The following is a 19298-nucleotide window of genomic DNA, read 5'->3' as shown; positions in this document are numbered from 1 at the left end:
AAACTAGGAACCACAAAGTAATTTTTGTGATATTACGTCCCCACCGGGAATCGAACCCAGGTCCTCCGGATCGTGAGCCCAACGCTCAACCACTGGACCACGGAGGCAGTTGCGTTAATTTGTTTTCGTTGACAAATTGTTCACCTCTAGATGTGAGCGCAGTTACGAATTGCAATAAGCAATTATTATGGTCACATGTGAGTCATCTCGTGAGCTGACTCATCGGGTGATTCGACTCGGAATTTTATTACATTCTAGAGGCAAATGTAATAACGCATTGCTTTGGATGAATGGAATATGTTGTACACTTAAATATGACAAGATTGTGTTTGAAAGGATTTCGAAGTATTTGTAGTATTTATAATGGCTTGATAAAAGGATTTTATTTTATTATTGTTTTCAAAAGTCAAAGTCTAGGTATTTATTGCACACCATATGGTAAACAGTTGTTATGCATATTATAGAACCACATATGGACCCGGGAGGGTATAGCAAAAACAAGAAACAAAATTAAGCCAGAAATACAAAAAATAAAATAATAATAATAAGTACTTAACATTAAACAAAATTAATCAAAAAATAACTATGAAAACCTTCATCATTATTAGCCCATTAACGTCCCCACTGCTGGGGCACGGGCCTTCCCTATGGATGGATAGGGAGATCGGGCCTTAAACCACCACGCGGGCTCAATGCGCATTGATGGTTATTAACGACTGCTAATACAGCCGGGACGAACGGCTTAACGTGCCTTCCGAAGCACGGAAGAGCTCCAGATGAAAACTTTTTTTTTGTGGTCACCCATCCTATGACCGGCCTTTGCGAAAGTTGCTTAACTTCAAAAATCGCAGACCGAGCGCGTTTACCGCTGCGCCACGCCACCGAGCTCCTCAATGAAAAAAAAAATGAAAACCTTAAAAACTATTTATAACAAAATCTACAACACTTGCAGTCTATTTATCTTATAAGAAAAACTGTTGCAGTGTGTGTTTCTCTCTCTTATGTTATTTCTTTGCCTGTGTGAAATGTGTATATTGTCTGCAAAGGCAAAATTCAGTGAGGCCCCCTATTACATGGGGCTGAAAACAGCTGGCGAGGAGTATTTTTCTTTTTTTTTTTTCGACGTGACTTATACTATACACCCCTTCGAGGATACAGGCGTATATCTTTTAAATTTTAAACTCCTAGCACTTGTAGCTTCTGAGATTTCGTGATGAGTGAGTGAATCAGTGAGTCTTTTCGCTTTTTTTTATTGAAAAAGATATTGGTTGATTTTTCTCAAAAATGATGGGCGTTGAGCTGATCACCCGTCAACTATGCAGGTATCAAAAGCGCAAGTTGTCTCATTGCCCGTCTGCCCACCCTGGGTATTACATGCGTGACTTTAAAGAAGAAGAAGAATAAAATAAATGAGAATCACGTCAAAAACAAAAATACTCCTCGCCAGCTGTTTTCAGCCCCATGTAATAGGGGCAAGCCTCACTAAATTTTGCCTTTGCGGACAATATACACATTTCACACATGTACTTTATATATGTATGTCGACAGAATGAATAAGGTAAATAATCGGATAAGTTATTCTCAAGGTTTGCAAGTTAGTCATCTGAGTGGAGCCGTTTAATGGTTTGGACCTCTGACTCAGGTCAATAAGTACTGCCATGGTATAAGAAGACCAGGTATGCTCAATGATTAGGTGAGGCAACCCTATTTTTTTTAGAAAGCCTATTTAAATAGTGACTATTCATTACTACTACCGTAGATTGAACATCAGCGCTCAAAAAGTGGGACGCAAAGTTACTGTTAATATAGCGACGTTGACAGTACTTTACCTCAGTGCGCGATTAGGCGCCGAACTGGCAACACGGGGAAGTGCGTAGCAAAAACTTGTTAAAATCTAAGTGAAAAAAGAAAGATGGAACATCATAATAATATATCTAATATGTCATGATATTGTGCATGTTATCATAGCATAAATATTTTAATTGTCGCATTAAAACCCACCAAAATAAATATTTATTTTTTAGTTTCAAAAACACTAACACACTCACACTACCACATACGCTCCCGTTCAATTCCGGTATAACCCGACAGCGTTACGAAGCACCACGCGCGAATATACGTAATAAGACGATGTACTTTCTTAATTTGACACGATTTTATTGAATGTATATACTGCTGTGTACGAATGTATAGCTAAACAAGCGCCAAGTTTTCGCCGCATTTTTGTATCAAGCGCTGTATCTATGGTAGTGGTAAATCAATGTGACAACTATAAACTGGTCCCATGGTGGTAATCGATGACGTAGGGTTTGCTACGGTCTGCTCTCGTAATATTACGGTCATTAGCCTAAAGTAAGATCCAAAGGGGGTGAGGCAAAATTTAGGTACGACTTGGGGCGGGGCGGACAGTCGTAACCCACATACAAGAAACATCAAATCTAATAAAAAAAAACATCTTCCTGCATGCTTGCCAGTATTAATAAAAATAGTTGATTTATAAATTTGTAATTTAAGAAAAATAAGAAATAATTTGACCTTTAATAATCTAATAACAGTTCAACCGATCTCAAAAATGAAAAAAACAATGCACGACTAATGACGTCACGACGTAATTACGTCTTTATGACTTTGTGACGTCACAAAGGTGAGAAACACCAAACGAAAACATTGGGTCGAGGCAAGCGATATTCAACTTTAACCTTACAGGAATTAATGAGAATGTTGAGTGTTTTATAGGTTTGTTTACAAGTCGAGGTGTTCATTAGTCGATAAAGTGGGAAAAATGTTGTTTTGGTCGAGAATGGAATGAAATCTGCGATTTAGAGTCATTTGTTTTACTGGAAACATTTTTATTAGGCTGAAGTCATCATTATCTCCATAGCTTTATCCTGTGTTCACAAAAGCTTAGGTAAGCAATCACTTAGCCAGGCGAGCTAAGACAGGGCTAACATGCTAAGGTGATAAAATTATTTCGAATTTTTGTCGATATCGATAAGTTTATATCGAGTCGAACCTGCGACCATACAAGAATCAAGCGTTTTTATCCAAAAATATAATCCGAAATCACCAACAAAATGTATGACACGTAAGGTATAATTGTTCATTCAATGGACCAGCTGACCCCGGGGTCACTGGCCCAATGGTCAATTGACCCCGACGAGCCCAGGATTAATGCCCGTGATCTCATTCGAGTGTTTATCTTTATAGGAATGAGAGGAAATACAATACAAAGACTCTTTATTGCACTTGAATCACATTAAAAATACATTAGTATTATAATTAAATTGGTAGTACAACAGGCGGCCTTATTGCTAAGGTAGTAATCTCTTCCTGGCAACCTTTAGGTATAGGATATGAATTTAATGAAAAATGTAGCGGGATAGACAGTACAAAAAAAAAATTAATAATAATAATAAAGTGTTGAAAAATATAAGTACTTATAACTAGATAAACTATAATATATTAAAAACAATACATAGAAGACAATAATGATTATAATAACATATAAATACGTAAATACACTTCTCATCAAAAAAATCGAAACACCTTGCAAGTTTACGTTTTGTCAGGATTATCAGAAAAATGTGTACATTTAGGAATAAATGTTAAATGTCGTTTAATAGTGAGTAATATGAGCTTATCAAATTTTAATGTTAATGTTCTAAATTTAAATGAATTTTTCATAGGTTTCGTATTTTGTTAAATGAGTCATTTTTATTCCGTATGGAGTATAAAGGAAATGGATAAAACAACACACGTAAATGAAAAAAAAAGCTAAAAAACGTTTATTTAATAACTTGTATTCCCTCCCCGAGCTCTAATTACTGCTTCCATACGGTTCTTCATCGATCGGATGAGAGTCACGATCACATGCTGTGGTATATTGTCCCATTCCTCTTGGATTGCATCTTGCAGCTGGCTAAGTGTTTCTGGGGCAGGATCTCTTGCTCGAATTCGTCTCTTTAATTCATCCCACAGATGTTCAATGGGATTCATGTCCGGGCTTCTTGCTGGCCATTCCATAATAGAGATATCGACTTCGTTAAGATAATCTCGTACGACGCCCGCGGTGTGAGCCCTAGCATTGTCGTGCATGAATATGAAGCCGTTGCCAATAAAATGTGCATAGGGCATCACATGAGGCTCGAGACACTCTTCGACGTACCGATGACAGTTTAGTGCAGGCAGACGTGGCCGAGACACGAAAGCAAGCTCTGTCTTACCGTCGGCGCTGATTCCTCCCCAAACCGTCCACGAACCGCCACCATAGCTGACCTTTTCTTCAATGCAGCATTGTGCATAGCGTTCTCCGTCTCTTCTGTAGACCTTGTTCCTTCCGTCGTTACCATACAGCATAATTTTACACTCATCAGAAAAGAGAACTTTGCTCCACTGTAGGTATGACCAATTTAGGTGCTCACGTGCAAAGTTAAGGCGCGCTCTTCGATGGTCTGCAGTTAATTTCGCCCCATTTGCTGGCTTATGCGGTACCAGTCCACGATCCTTCAACCTTCTTCTAATTGTAGGGTCACTTACAGCCACCCTTCGTACAACACGAAGCCGCTGCTGCAGTTGAAAAGCGTTAAGGCGTCGATTTCTTAAAGAAGTTGTTACAATAAATCGATCATCTCGCTCAGAAGTGACCCGATTCCTGCCAAATCCTGAACGGCGCGTGAACAAACCAGTCTCCCGATAACGTTTATAGACTCTATGAACAGATGACAGGCTTAGATGCAGTCTTGCAGCCACAACACGCTGACTAAGGCCAGAATCCAGCAATGCCACAACTTGGGCGGCTTCTGTGGGCGAAGTATCCATACGTTTTAGAAAAAAAAACCTTTTTTCAGACGTCCCAAAGTCACAGTATTGAAATAAAAAACAAAAAGTTTAAGGATAGGCGCCAATTTTTAGTTTTTAAACGCTAAATGTACTCCAACCCTAAACACACATTTGTCTCAAAACAGTGATTCATTTCGTTTATAAGATAAACAAATGAAATTCTAATTTTGAATTTAGAATTTTCGCTTATTACTGTAATGGCCAAACTGCCAGCTATACATTTATGTATTTTTTTTCATCGTATGAATTCTTTTTTGTGTTAAATTCGGACAGAAACAATGAAAACGGAAGTGTTTCGATTTTTTTGATGAGAAGTGTATATACATACATTACTATGGAAGAAAGGAAACCATGACAGTACTACAATACCTAGTTTATAAAGAAGAAGATGTAAGAAGAATGGAATAGAAAAGAAAAACGTTATAAAGAAGAGGAGAGAGAGATGAGAAAGTGCTGCTTGACTTGCCCTTTGAAAGCATCCAACGACGACGGTGCCCTTCGAATGGATTCAGGCAAAGAATTCCATAACCGAACAGCTTGCACTGTAAACGACTTTGCATAGAAATTAGTGGAATGGGAGGGAATATTAAGGGAGAGGTTGAAAGAGGAACGAAGGTTACGGTTGAGGGTACAGGAGTGAAAGACAAATCGGTCTTTGAGGTAGGGGGGAGTATTGGGATTAAATAGGATTGAGTAAAGGAGGGACAGGATATGACAGTCCCTACGACGGTGAATAGGTAGCCATTTGAGCTGGGAGCGATAAACAGAAACAGAGGAAAGGAATCGTATTCTTAGAAAATTATAAGCTCCTTAATAATTATTTTAGGAGGGTGGTTCTTAGAAAAAGCCGCGGCAATCCAGTTGGTAGAACGCTTTGCCTCTCACTTTTGAGGTCGCAGGATCAAATAAATTATCACGTGCTCAGCGGTGAAGGAAAACATCGTGACGAAAACCACATTCCCGAGAAATGCATTTTCGGAGGTATGTGACCTAACCTGTATTGGGCTTGTTTCCCCTTCGCGGGTAGGAAGGTCAGACAGGCAGTCGCTTCTGTAAAAAATCGGACCTGTTAAATCTTGAGGTTAGGTAAGCGGACCCTGTGAAAAACGGGATAATGCTAGTTTGAGTAGGACATTACAGACTGATCACCTAATTGACCGAAAGTAAGATGTGCCGTGCTTCGGAAGGCACGTTAAGCTGTCGGTTCCGGTTACTAATTACTGGTGTAAGTTGGTCATCTGCCTCACAACCCACATGATAGAAGAATAGAAGGTATACTCCGGAAGTCTAGTATAGATTGGAAATAAATTCGACAATGCGACTGCGACTTCAAAGTGAGAGACAAGCGTTCAAACTAGGGATAACAATGTGATTTTTGTACATGGCCCCAATGAGATTCGAACCCGGGACCTCCAGATCTTGATCTCTATGCTAGCACTGGACTTTGGTTATTCCGGCATACATTTTGTTGGTGGCGCGACTGTCGTTGCGCCTGTTGATGAGGTTAGTCATTGGTCTCACAAACCACACCAGACAAGGAGAACTCGTCAGAATACATATACTTTTATTAAGAGAGACGTTAGCTCCGCATATTCTATAACTACTGCAGATAAACCCTACTAGACACCGCTATCATCCATTTACCAAACACTGCTAATCTCGGCTAAAATTCCAGCGTAATACATATAGCTATATCTGAACGGATCTGTGTTCCATTCCAAGTGCTTTAATCCTTACTAATTCGCTGTTTACCATTACAAACTTGTCGCAAACCAGCCTTACAAATATCCACCTTACCACCAAGTTATTACGGGCATCCAAACAGCAACGATATCCAGGCGATATGGTATTTAGTATGCATGAGAGAAGATCACCGATTGTAATATTTTTCGAGGATTAGATCCGTCGCTGCGTGGAATGAAACGTCGACAATCGTGTGGAATGGAACGGAAAAGTAGGGTCTAGTGCCCTGAGGTGGATAATCTGGATTAATAGGAGCCAGGGATCTTTGGAAAGGTTGAAAAGGCATGATTTCAATGGCGGGTAGGTAAGAATATGCCTACATTTATTCGTAATTTCTATAACCAAGGTCTTATATTTGAGAAAAAGGATCAACCAGAGAACGAAAAAAGTAGAAAACAGATTGGAACGGCATCTTAAAACCACTTATTACCATTTGGGTAAATTTGTTTTGTATGTTGTGTGCAATAAAGTATATTTGATTTGATTGGATTTATTTAATATTCTGAATTTAGTTAATATAAATATTTTTCTAATATTAGTTTTAAAGAATGCGGATGAAGGATTACGAAAGCAGTATAGAAAGCGAAGGTTGGTGGTAGAGCTGGCAGAGGAAGACCCAGAAGGTCGGACATTGACCAAAATAGATATGTCCTTAGAAAAGGTTCAGTACGATCTACTCTGAACCGACGTGCGCGTATGAAACTATTGATGAATGTGGAGGAAGCAAGTGAAGTGTGTCAGGATCGGAGCAAATGGAATTCCATAGTCTCTGCTAACCCCGGTGGGAAACCTGTATTGGGCTGGTTTTTTCATCGCGGGTTGGAAGGTCAGACAGGCAGCTGTTTCTGTATAGTTTAAACTATGATGGATTTTATGGTGATATAGATATACAGGGTGTTAGTGACATCGTAACGAATACTCAGAGGGATGATTCAGACCATGATTCTGAGTTAATATCAAGTGGAATTTTCCGTCGCAAAATTCATGTTATTTTTTTAGTTTTTTTTTAATTATTTTCAATTCTATAGTTTTGCGATGGAAAATTCCACTTGATATTAACTCAGAATAATCAGCTGAATCATCCCTCTCAGTATTCGTTACGATGTCACTTACACCCCATACAAGTCCATACAGTAGCCATACAAGTAGGTATGGGTGTTAGTGACACCGTAACGAATACTGAAGGGGATGATTCAGATCATGATTCTGAGTCGATATCAAGTGGAATTTCCTGTCGGATAAGTCATGAAAAGTTTAGAGCATATTTAAATTATTCAGAATTATGGCCAAAACAATGTAGCTAAAATAAAACAAAACTAAAACATGTAGTAGATAGACATATAATGGATGCTTAGATACAGATGGATTGTTTACAGAGGTTACTTTTTGTAAGTACGTATAAATTTAATGCTTGGGGTTAATCTAGTTCACCGCAATTTGCAACGAAATATAGTATTATGTTAGATACCTCGGTGGAAACTGTTTTCGCTTAATGTGTTTAATTATAAGTTTATATTTTTAAGTTTCTATTGTGTAAGCTAATAAGTAAGTAAGTAGTTAAGTATGATTGGCCACCTGATACGACACGATTCATTTATAACAAATATTATAGAAGGAAAAATTGAAGGGTAGAGAGGAAGGGGTAGACCAAGAAAACATTTATGAAACAAATAAAAGAGAAGGTGCAGGTCGTGTCGTATCGGGAGGTGAAGGTTTTGGCGGGAAGAAGAGAGGAATGGCGATTACTCCACCGACAAGAGCGCAGCTCTTAAATAGAGAGAGATTGTGTAAGCTGTTGGAAATAAAAAATAAAACCGGACCTGTCAAATTTTCAGGTTAGGTACGCGGACCTTTTGAAAAACGGGATAATGCTAGGGAGATGTGTTACTTTAAACCTCTTGTTGCACTTTGGGACAGATCCAACAAAAATATACATACATTAGCTTTTGCCCGCGACTTCGTCCGCGTGGCGTGTTATAAAAGAGAGATCTTTGTGAAAGTTGCAGAAAGGTTAAAAAATGCTTAATTTTATTATTTTTAAATGAGGTTAGAGTATAAGTAGTTCAGTTAAATAATGAATTGTTATTAATTTTTAGATTATTAGTTTATGATAATTTGGTTTAATATAAATTTAGGAAAATACGATCAGAGGAGGCTAACCCTAAAGTACCTATAAGCTTTCGTCTGGAATTCAGAGATGAGAATGTTTTTTTCATACAAATGTTTTTTCCCGCTAACTCCCGTTCCGGTGGGAATTTCGAGAATTCCTTTCTTAGTGCACCTCTACGGAGTACGTCCCTTCCAAATTTCAAGTGCCTACGTTTACCCGTTTAGGCTGTGCGTTGATATGTCAGTCAGTTTCTCCTTTTATATATTTAGATAGATAAGATCATGTCGGTATTCCCTAAAGGTGTGAGCAGAGCCTCAAATTAAACTAATAGGCATTCGCCATTCTTTGAAAATGTTGCATACATTTAAACTCGCCCTTATTTCCTATTGAGGTAAGCACAAAATATTACACAACTGAATAATAATCGAACATATCCTCTATGTTAAGCCCGTCCATCATAGCTGTCCATACCGGAGTCGAACGCTGCTACCGACAGTTGGCTGCCTGCTAGCTCGATGTGTCAAATGCAGCGCAGCCCGGATTGTGCATATTATAATTATCTACTGTGGATTTCTATAGTTCATTTCGTCTACCTATACGGTTCCATGCTGGGTTGGGAGTAAAAAATAGGGTCAACACACACATAACAAAAAAAAGTGAAAGTAAGTGTAAGTGTAATATACATAAACATAAACTGCCTATATACGTCCCACTGCTGGGCACAGGCCTCCCCTCAATCAACCGGAGGGGGTATGGAGCATACTCCACCACGCTGCTCCACTGCGGGTTGGTGGAGGTGTTTTTGCGGCTAATAGCCGGGAGCAACGGCTTAACGTGCCCTCCGAAGCACGGAATCATCTTACTTTTTCGGACAATCAGGTGATTCAAGCCTGAAAAGTCCTTACCAAACAAAGGACAGTCTCATAAAGTGATTTCGACAATGTCTACGTACTACTACGTACTTACTTATTGATGTAAGTACGTAGTTGTTACATGAGTCATGTCAGGGGCCTTTGGCGGCTCAATAGTAACCCTGATACCAGAGTTGAGGTCGGTAATCCACCTCACAAACTACACGATAGAAAAAGATAACTTTATTCAATTATTCCTTGAACCATCACCGCCCTGTGCTGTATCAACCCTTTAATTCGGTATGTACATACACACACATTCTCCCAAAATCTTCGTATAATATGCGCACACGTCCCCGCTGCGCCGGCTCCACCATATAATTGTATCGAATCGGCCATAATTTGCGACACTAGCGCACATCCGCCTAATTTGATAGCTGGCAGCACTGGCGCAGTATAAACGTGCGGTGACGTAGGTATTACACCTTTATTTTTTATTTATTTATTGAATTACATATATCAACAGTACACATACTTATCGTAATGCTATAAAATTCAAATCTTAAAGTAATGACTGTATATGTGTCCCAATTTACAGGTATACACAACATTTACAAAAAAAAAAAAAACAACAAAACGTATAAAAACGTAAATTACGTATTCTAATATACCTATCTTTTAATTCTATTTTTATTCTTTTTATTTGAAAGAAGATTTATCTTTATGTTTTATACGAATGTATATATACGTACTTATTGAATCGTCTGAAACAGACGTATAAGGCCAATGATGATCATGATGATGATGATGATAGTGACATGGTAACGAATACTGAAGGGAATGATTCAGACCATGATTCTGAGTTAATATCAAGTGGAAGTTTCCGTCGCAAAAGTGAGGAACTGAAAATAATTTACAAAAACACTAAACTAAATATATAAAAATAACTGTTGCTTGATATTTGGATCGCATTCTGTGTAGAATAATAAAATATATAAATAAATAGAATTATGTTGCTGCCTCTGTTGCTTCTCATAATTGTGCCTAGTTGTAATAAAAGGGTCATCATTTACGCCCAAAAACAAAGATAACAGATGTATATGCCAATTATCAATGAAATTAGTTAGTTAGACGAAGGAAAGAAAGAAAAAATATATTCTTATTCTTAAAAAAATATTTATTCGACATACGTATTGTTTTCACATATTAAAACAAAATAATACAATTATGAAAGTATGCCGAAACGGTTCCACCTCAGCATAATGCCACAGCCTAGACCCAGGAAAATGTTTACAGCGCCATCTATATTCTCTCTCTCTCTCTCTCTCTCTCTCTCTCTATTTAAGAGCTGCGCTCTTGTCGGTGAAGTAATCGCCACTCCTCCTTCTTCCCGCCAAAACCTTCACCTTCTGATACGACACGACCTGCACCTTCTCTTTTATTTGTTTCATAAATGTTATCCTAGGTCTACCCCTTCCTCTCTTCCCTTCAATTTTTCCGTCTATAATGTTTGTTATAAATGAATCGAGTCGTATCAGGTGGCCAATCATATTTCCTCTCCGGTTCTCTATAGTCCATATAGTGTATTATGATTAAGTACTGCAAAATTATAGACAGCGATACGGCTCACCACTTATCACGTTGGGCTAACAGAAAGCTCGGTGCGGTGTGGGTGAGTTAATCTCGCGATGGACGAACCTCTGACTGCCCCAATTGGTCTTGAGCTTACGTTATGTTTATTATGTTACTAAAAACATTATTTTAATCTTTTTATATTAAAATGAACCTGTGTAACTGGCTATATCTGTACATCTATACGTCGCCATTATCGTGTTCAGGCATGGAAAGCGCTAATTAACGTTCGTGAGGCATTTAGCGATGGTGTACTTTGATAAAGGAGACTACTGCTGCTAGCACGAGAGAGAAGGAACAACGTTTGATTCTCGACTTCGTCAGTTTTGGACTAATGGCCTGAAATCGTTTTAATATCGAACCTCCGGCGTGTGTAAAACTAAAACTAGGGTAGTGACCTTCCCCACAGCGCGATTCGATATCGCATTGATTTGCGATGTTAAAGTAATTTGGTCAGTTTTTTAACTACTTACATGTAATAAAAAAAAAATTATTAGCCAAAAAAAAATGTATAAGAGCAATTGGTGGTATTCCATCTTATGAATCGTGTAGGCCGCTGTTTACCAGACTTGGACTTTTACCCTTACCTTGTTTATATATATTGGAAGTGTGCATATTTGTTAAAAGACACGAATACTTGTTTCGTAAAGCAAGTGATGTCAGTGGTAAAGTACAAAGAGACCCTTATAGACTTGTGTTGGATGAGGTCCCTAAGAGCGCGAAATACGGAAAAAACTGTTTGACTCTATGTGTAAAAATTTATAATCAAATACCTATTGAATTAAAATCATTAAATTTGACATCATTTAAACGGCATTTATATATCTGGTTAATTAATAAACAATTTTATAGTGTTCATGAATTATTAAGTATGCTCAATTATTAGATATTCCTTTTTATTATTGTAATCTCTTGACCTCATTTCATTGTTATTATTGTGTTATCTTGATTTGTTATATTTTTTATATTTTGCATGCTACAATGTTTACATTGTAGCATGCAAACATGTCATGGACCTGTATAATTTATTCCATCTCTGTATACCGTGTTTAAAGCAAATAAAGATTCTATTCTATTCTATTCTATTCTAAAGAATTCGACGTTTGACCATTATGATGATCGCTTAACATAACACATTTCTTTCAAATTGTATAGAAACGAAGTGAAGTTGTCACTAACAGGTTAGCTCGACCATTATAGACGGCGATACGGCTCATCTATCTCGTTGGTCTAACAGAAAGCTCGGTGAGACGTGGGTACTTAGTTCATCTTGCGATGGATGTACGTCTGACTACCCCAATTGGCATATAGTTGTGACCTAATGTTATGTTTTAGTATAGACACAATTTATATACACAGGCCTACTAACCGCCGTAAAAACACCTAAACCTACCCGTAGCAGAGCAGTGTGTTGGGGTAAGCTCCATACTCCCTCCGACCGACTGATTGAGTGCCCATCAGTGGGACCGTAGGTGGGACCAATATAAGCTGTTTATGTCATGTAATGTACATACGTTTATAGTCGAAGATACAGGAGTTTATAGACGATATATAGAAGAACAATGTAGATAAAATATTCAAATAATTCAAGCCATTATGTTAGGTAAGGTGACTTCAAGGAACCGAATGACGCGCTAGGGAGATGGTGATGATAATATATATAGGCATGACTTTATGTATCACTGTATGGGTATGTTTCATAGCATCATGGCAATACGCCTGTATCTCGGATGCTTCGGAAGGTACGTTAAGCCTTTTATAATACCAGGGTTGATGAGGTTGGTAATCCTTACAACCCACACGATGAGACCTTTTTATCAGAGCCTTCGAGCAGAGAATCGTATTTGATTTATGCTTTCATTCACAACAGCATCACATCTTAGGCTGTTGCGGGTGGGGGTGTGAACTAAATAATGATTTTTATTATTTTTAGAAAGTCTTGAACGATGGGCGCCATTCGACTGACGTCAGACAGAGTACTGCGTGCGGAGCAGAAGGAAAGAGGTGAACCACTGCTCTATTTTTCCCTAAAAAGTAGCATGGAGGATGCTACACCGAAAAGCGTGGTTCTTAAATTAGTGATGTGATAATCGATGGGGCTGGCATAACAATGTTTGTTAAAAGCCCTTAAATAAAAAAAAAAAAACGCACGATAGAAGATACTGGTGCAAATTCCCGTAAACACTATCTAATTTTATTTTAAGTTATATCTGTCATTTTCTTATCCGCCGAAAAGGAAAGGGACGGATAATCGACAAGCATAAAATTTATGGAACACACGTCAATTTTAAGCACAAATCTAAAACAACCGTCTAAAAATTTTACATTTGCCAATAACCCGACAGAATTATGTTGACAGCACACGTCAAACAGTTTGCATACCAGCGAGATACCTTTTCGAATCGCCTGGATTATTCATTCATTTACTCATACTTCCTAAAATTAAGAGCTGTCAATCATCCGTCTCTTTCCTTTTCGGCGGATAAGAAAATGACAGGTATAACTTAAAGTAAAATTAGGAGGTGTCTGCAGGAATCGGGGCCAATGTTTACTAACTTGCTTGGGCTGGTTTCTCCATAATACCGGTGCTCGGTGTAGAACAACCCACCGCCTATGGTACTGGCGAGGTTCTCTGGGAATCCCCCAGCCACCCATTGCGGAGAGATGGCCCATTCGCCTCCCACCAGGATTATGATGGGGGGCTCGTTCCCACCTGCGTAGACGCCGTTGTAGTGGTAGCGCTGGAAGCAACAATATAACATAAGCTTACGACTATAATATCCTAATGGGGTAGTCAGAGATACATTCATCGCAAGATGAACTAAGTACCCACACCTCACCGAGCTTTCTGTTAGACCAACGTGATGGGTGGTGAGGCGTATCGCCGTCTATAATAGAGCCAACTGTGTTAGAGAAAACTGTGCTTTAGATGAATTGATTACTTTACAGTGCAAATCTGGTACCGGAGTTCAAACCGGCGGTTCCTGTTTTAGAAGCAAGCGGGTTGTACCACTGGACCACAGCGATTTCAACAACAATATCATCATCATCAGCCCATTAACGTCCCCACTGCTGGGGCACGGGCCTTCCCTATGGATGGATAGGGAGATCGGGCCTTAAACCATCACGCGGGCCCAGTGCGGATTGGTGGTTATGCAACAATATAATGTACCTAATATATAATGTAACAGCCTCCGTGGTCTAGTGGTTAGAGCGTTAGGCTCACGATCTGGAGGTCCGGGTTCGATTCCCGATGGGGACATTGTCGAAATCACTTTGTGAGACTGTCCTTTGTTTGGTAAGGACTTTTCAGGCTTGAATCACCTGATTGTCCGAAAAAGTAAGATGACTCCGTGCTTCGGAGGGCACGTTAAGCCGTTGGTCCCGGCTATTCGCCGTAAAAACACCTCCACCAACCCGCAGTGGAGCAGCGTGGTGGAGTATGCTCCATACCCCCTCCGGTTCATTGAGGGGAGGCCTGTGCCCAGCAGTGGGACGTGTATAGGCAGTTTATTTAATATATAATGTAACATTATATGTACCTATCATTCCGGGTTTCATCATACGCTCACGAGTACTAATATGTACACACTTTGAAACCATGTCACATTAACTTTTTTGACAAATTAAACCGTAAGTCTTATTAAATGTCAAATATGATAGTGCGACAGGGTTCTAACGTGGGTACAAGATATTCCTCATGACTGTACATAATCTTTCAATATTTTTTTTACATTTTTCCTCACCTTATGGTTGTCTGGAATCGCTTTAAGCGATAAGGCCGCCATTTGCCATGTACTTAGTTAAGAGACTTTTTGTAATTATTTATTTTATTTTTGGTGCAATAAAGTGTATTTGTATTGTATTGTACATACTTAAACTCACATCCATAATTCCCAATGAGGTGGGCAGAGCCACAAGTAATCATTGACAACTTGAAGACAGTTTTGTTTGGAAGTCCTAAGATGTACTTATGTTAGAAAGGACACAATCCCTCTGTAGGATTTTACAATTTTTATGTTTATGCGTTCTATATTTTTTATCGCTGTCACTTCAGCATAGAAGTCACCCAGCGAGTAAATCCCTTACCATACTGTTTTTTTGACGTCACTTATTGTAGATTTGCTGCAAATGACATTTGACAAACTTACCATACTGAATGTGTCAGTGTTGCTCGCATCAAAATGGTTAGTCCGTACGTCGACGTAGCCGGTGCTCACGCCCTCGTGAGCGTCCGGGGTCGGCAGGGGAGGCTCCCTGTCGCGGAGACCCAGGCATAGTGGCAGGAGGAGCAGGTACCCTGGAATGGTGATAACATAAGCATTTTAAGATTAGAGATAAGTAAATGCTTAATGCCAACCATGCCTGCCATGTGGCAGTACTTTATATAAATAAGTAAATAATTCTTCTAAAAAAGCAATATTGCAATTTGACTTTTGCGCATATAAAATTAAGTGCGCAATGCAAACAAATGTCAAATAGCAATATTGCTTTCTTAGATGAATTGCTTCGATGTGGCCATTTTAACCCTCAGGAAACAAATATACAAAAGTGATGTACTTGTAAAAGTAACTGTATTGTTTATGGTGTAAATAAAATACTAAAAAAAAAGAGAAATAGAAAGAGTACAATCTCTTCCAGGCAAACTTTGGAGTATAGGCGATTAATGACAGTTCTTCTTTTTATATCTGTTCGTGTGGATGATAAGGTTCAATGACCGACCTTACCAACTCTGGAGTTAGGAATGTTATTGTGCCGCCCAAAGCATGTCAAATAGCAATATTGCTTTTTTAGATGAATTGCTTTTATGTGGCCTTTTTAACCCACCTTAGTGTCCTACTTATTTTTTTTTACTTTACACATAAGTTCGATGTGTGATATACAAAGACAGCATACCATCACGCCTGTATCCCAGAAGGGGTAGGCAGAGGTATTAGTACATTACCCACATTAAATATAATATTGTGTATTCATTTCTTTGACATTATTTTGTTAACTATGACTTTCATTGTAATAATTATTGTAATCATTTATGATTATCTAATTTCTTGTTAGTTTTTGCACACACATAAAATTGTGACCATCTTGTAAAAACCATGTATCCAAGCAAATAAATTATTCTATTCTATTTACTAATCGCCAGCTATGTTTAAGTCGAGCCTATTGCTGTTTGTAATATGCAAAAGTTACTTAATAACGTAAAAAAACCTTACCTTATTACTCAATAACTAATCATTATAATAACAACGAATAACGAATTAATTACTATTAATTTGTTTTCCCGCCGGGCGTAACCGTGTAACAGCGACGGTGGTCACGCGGAGACTGGCGAGTCCACTGCTTGTTATTTCGAAGATGTGGTTCCAACTACCCTCATTTCACTATTTTATTTCTCACACACAACGAGTCAAATAACCCACCGTGAAACACCGTGGGGAGCCGTGGTAGCTTGCCTATCATTTTGAGGTCGCAGGTTCGAATCCAGCACAGGCTTAAACCAATGATTGTCGAATTTGTTTTCGAATTCATGTTTGGATCATAAATGATTATCACGTGCTCAGCGGTGATGGAAAACATCGTGAGGAAACCCACATTCCCGAGAAATGCTTTTCGGAGGTATGGGACCTACTTGTAATGGGCTGATTTTCCCTTCGTGGGTTGGAAGGTCAGACAGGCGGTCGCTTCTGTAAAAAACCGGGCCTGTCAAATCTTCAGATTAGGTAAGCGGACCCTGTGAAAAATGGGACAATGCTAGGGAGATGATGATGATGAAACGAGTCAAATTCTCAATAAGTACGGTCACGAGCTTTAATATGTATACACTTTAGTACCATGTAAGTCTCACTAAATGACAAAAATTTTAGTGCGACAGAGTCCTAAAGTGGGTACATTATATTGCTCATGACTGTACAGGTGTCAACATTCATGAACTCGTCTTAAAAAATAGTTTTTTTTTATTTATATGAGTCGCAAAAAAAAAAATAGATTCTACAGGCTAGGGCTACTTTAAAAAAAATCTGACAGCTGTCATTATGAACTATGTATCACGCAAGAACGTATAGACATCGTAATCAGCACAATTATGTAATTCTATTCCGTGCATATTCCCGTAATACTTTTTGAATTCCCACTCCGGAATCAAAGTAAAAGAGAAAAAAAGATCAGAAGGTCTATCAGACCAGTTTGAAGAACTAATTGGCTTGGACATCGACGCTACAACCAGATAGACGCCGCCGTGTTATTACTTATTACAAAATTATGATTATAGATAAAAAGAAAAATAAAAGGTTTAAAACAATAACCCAACGAACAACGAACGATGCCCAAGACAGGGAGGGTTGGAAAGAGAAGGGGGAGGAATTTGCCCAGCAGTGGGACATTAATTATTCTACTCGGCTCGTTTAGGTGTGGGTACTTAGCTGATCTTGCGATGGATGTACCTCTGCCTACCCCAATTGAGATATAGTCATGAGCGTATGTTATGCAAGAAGTGGTTACAGATTCCGATGTGGTAGTAGTTTTACAGCTAATAACATAAATATGTAATTTATTTTTTTAACGTTCAAAAAGACCTAACTTTGTAAACAAATTTTGAAAATAAATATTTTTAAATTTTCGAATTTTGTATTTTGAAACAGACAGAACCCGTTACTCTGCTATTAATTAGGAGTCTAGAGGCTGTATCGTCGATGCGGGACCGTAGACCTTGTTAGCAAAGAGGGATTTTTGAGAGGGAATGTACTAGTTTGGGTCTTTTTCGGAGCGAATATGCTTTAAGCGAATATTTTTTTGTTGAGTTTTTCAAAGAACGTTTCGTTTCGGGTATAATGAAGTTATCTGATTTGGACATTTGGTGGTTTGGGTTTACGTGATATGACTAGAAGTGTCTTTAAAAAAACTTAAATACTTACACATATTTATCATCATCATCATTATCTCCCTAGCATTATCCCGTTTCACAGGGTCCACTTACCCAACCTGAAGATTTGACAGGTCCGGTTTTTTACAGAAGCGACTGCCTGTCTGACCTTCCAACCAGCGAAAGGGAAAACCAGCTCAATTCAGGTTAGGTCACATATCTCCGAAAATGCATTTCTCGGGAATGTGGGTGTCCTCACGATGTTTTCCTTCACCGCTGAGCACGTAGTAATCATTTATGATCCAAACATGAATTCGAAAATAAATTTGGTAATCATTGATTTAGGCCTGTGCTAGATTCGAACCTGCGACCACTTACAATAGAGCATTAATGTCTTTAAAAAACTTAAATACTTACACATGTTTATAATCACGAAAAGTAAATTAAATTTAACACTACAGGCACCTAAGGGCCAACGAAAAACTAATGTGTCAAATTATATTTTGTTATCATTGATAGATAACAATAGATTTGGCCAATCTGCCTAATCGGTATGTAGAAAGTAAATTGATGTAAGTCTTATATCGATAATTTTGAGTAATGGTTTCTCTAACAATTTGAGTTACATACATACAGTGTTACTACAAAACACAAACTAAAAATAAACTAGGTTTGAAATAGTATTTGGCGCCACGAAAGAAGTCGGCGGATTTTAATGAAACTAACTTGACAAGTCATAATAATTCTATGCAGAATCTGCGACATTAGCGCCGCGACCTTCGGAACTTCTTTCGTATACGGATTATATTTTAAACATAGTTTATCATTTAGTCTTTGTTTTGTAGTAACACTGTTATTGTTTTAGTTTGGTCCACGGAATTGAAGAAAGAGGTTGGAAAAGCCCTAATGCACATTTTGGATGACACCCGCTGTCGCCTGCTCAACCCTACTCTCTTTTACTACTACTCCTGCAAACAGATAACTACGATAGCTCTACTTCTTCTCAAATTCCATAGCCACTTTACCATATTTAGGTAATGCATATTTTAAGTAATAGGTTTCAATTTTATCATTACTTTTTGTAAGACACTGCAAACAAAAGTTTTTTTAAATTATTTTCCATTCTATACTTTTGCTAAAGAAAAATCGACTTGATATTAACTCAGAATAATGAGCTGAATCATCCCTGAAAGTTTTCGTTACGATGTTACTAACACCCGGTATTATACATATTATATAAAGCTACAAACCCATGTACTGACTG

General features: G+C 38.3%; 1 protein-coding gene across 3 annotated transcripts in view; it reads right to left on the bottom strand.

Annotated features, from left to right (window-relative positions):
• LOC126378108 (putative serine protease K12H4.7) overlaps window positions 1-18578 on the bottom strand; it is a 55708-nt gene extending 37130 nt beyond the window's left edge. For 2 of the 3 annotated variants that reach the window (XM_050026279.1, XM_050026278.1), the window contains exons 1-3: window positions 18452-18578; window positions 15327-15475; window positions 13732-13916 (exon numbers count right to left, since the gene is read on the bottom strand). In XM_050026279.1, coding sequence (XP_049882236.1) covers window positions 13732-13916; window positions 15327-15475; window positions 18452-18455 — 338 coding nt within the window. In that variant the 5' untranslated portion in view covers window positions 18456-18578. Of the gene's footprint in view, window positions 1-13731; window positions 13917-15326; window positions 15476-16388; window positions 16493-18451 lie in introns of those variants that run through there. The other variant, XM_050026280.1, reaches the window with a different exon arrangement.
• Window positions 18579-19298: the final 720 nt, after the last annotated feature.

The sequence above is a fragment of the Pectinophora gossypiella genome, chromosome 25 (assembly GCF_024362695.1).
Source record: "Pectinophora gossypiella chromosome 25, ilPecGoss1.1, whole genome shotgun sequence".
In the NCBI taxonomy this organism is placed as follows: Eukaryota; Metazoa; Arthropoda; class Insecta; order Lepidoptera; family Gelechiidae; genus Pectinophora; species Pectinophora gossypiella.
This window is presented reverse-complemented; position numbering and strand designations above follow the sequence as displayed.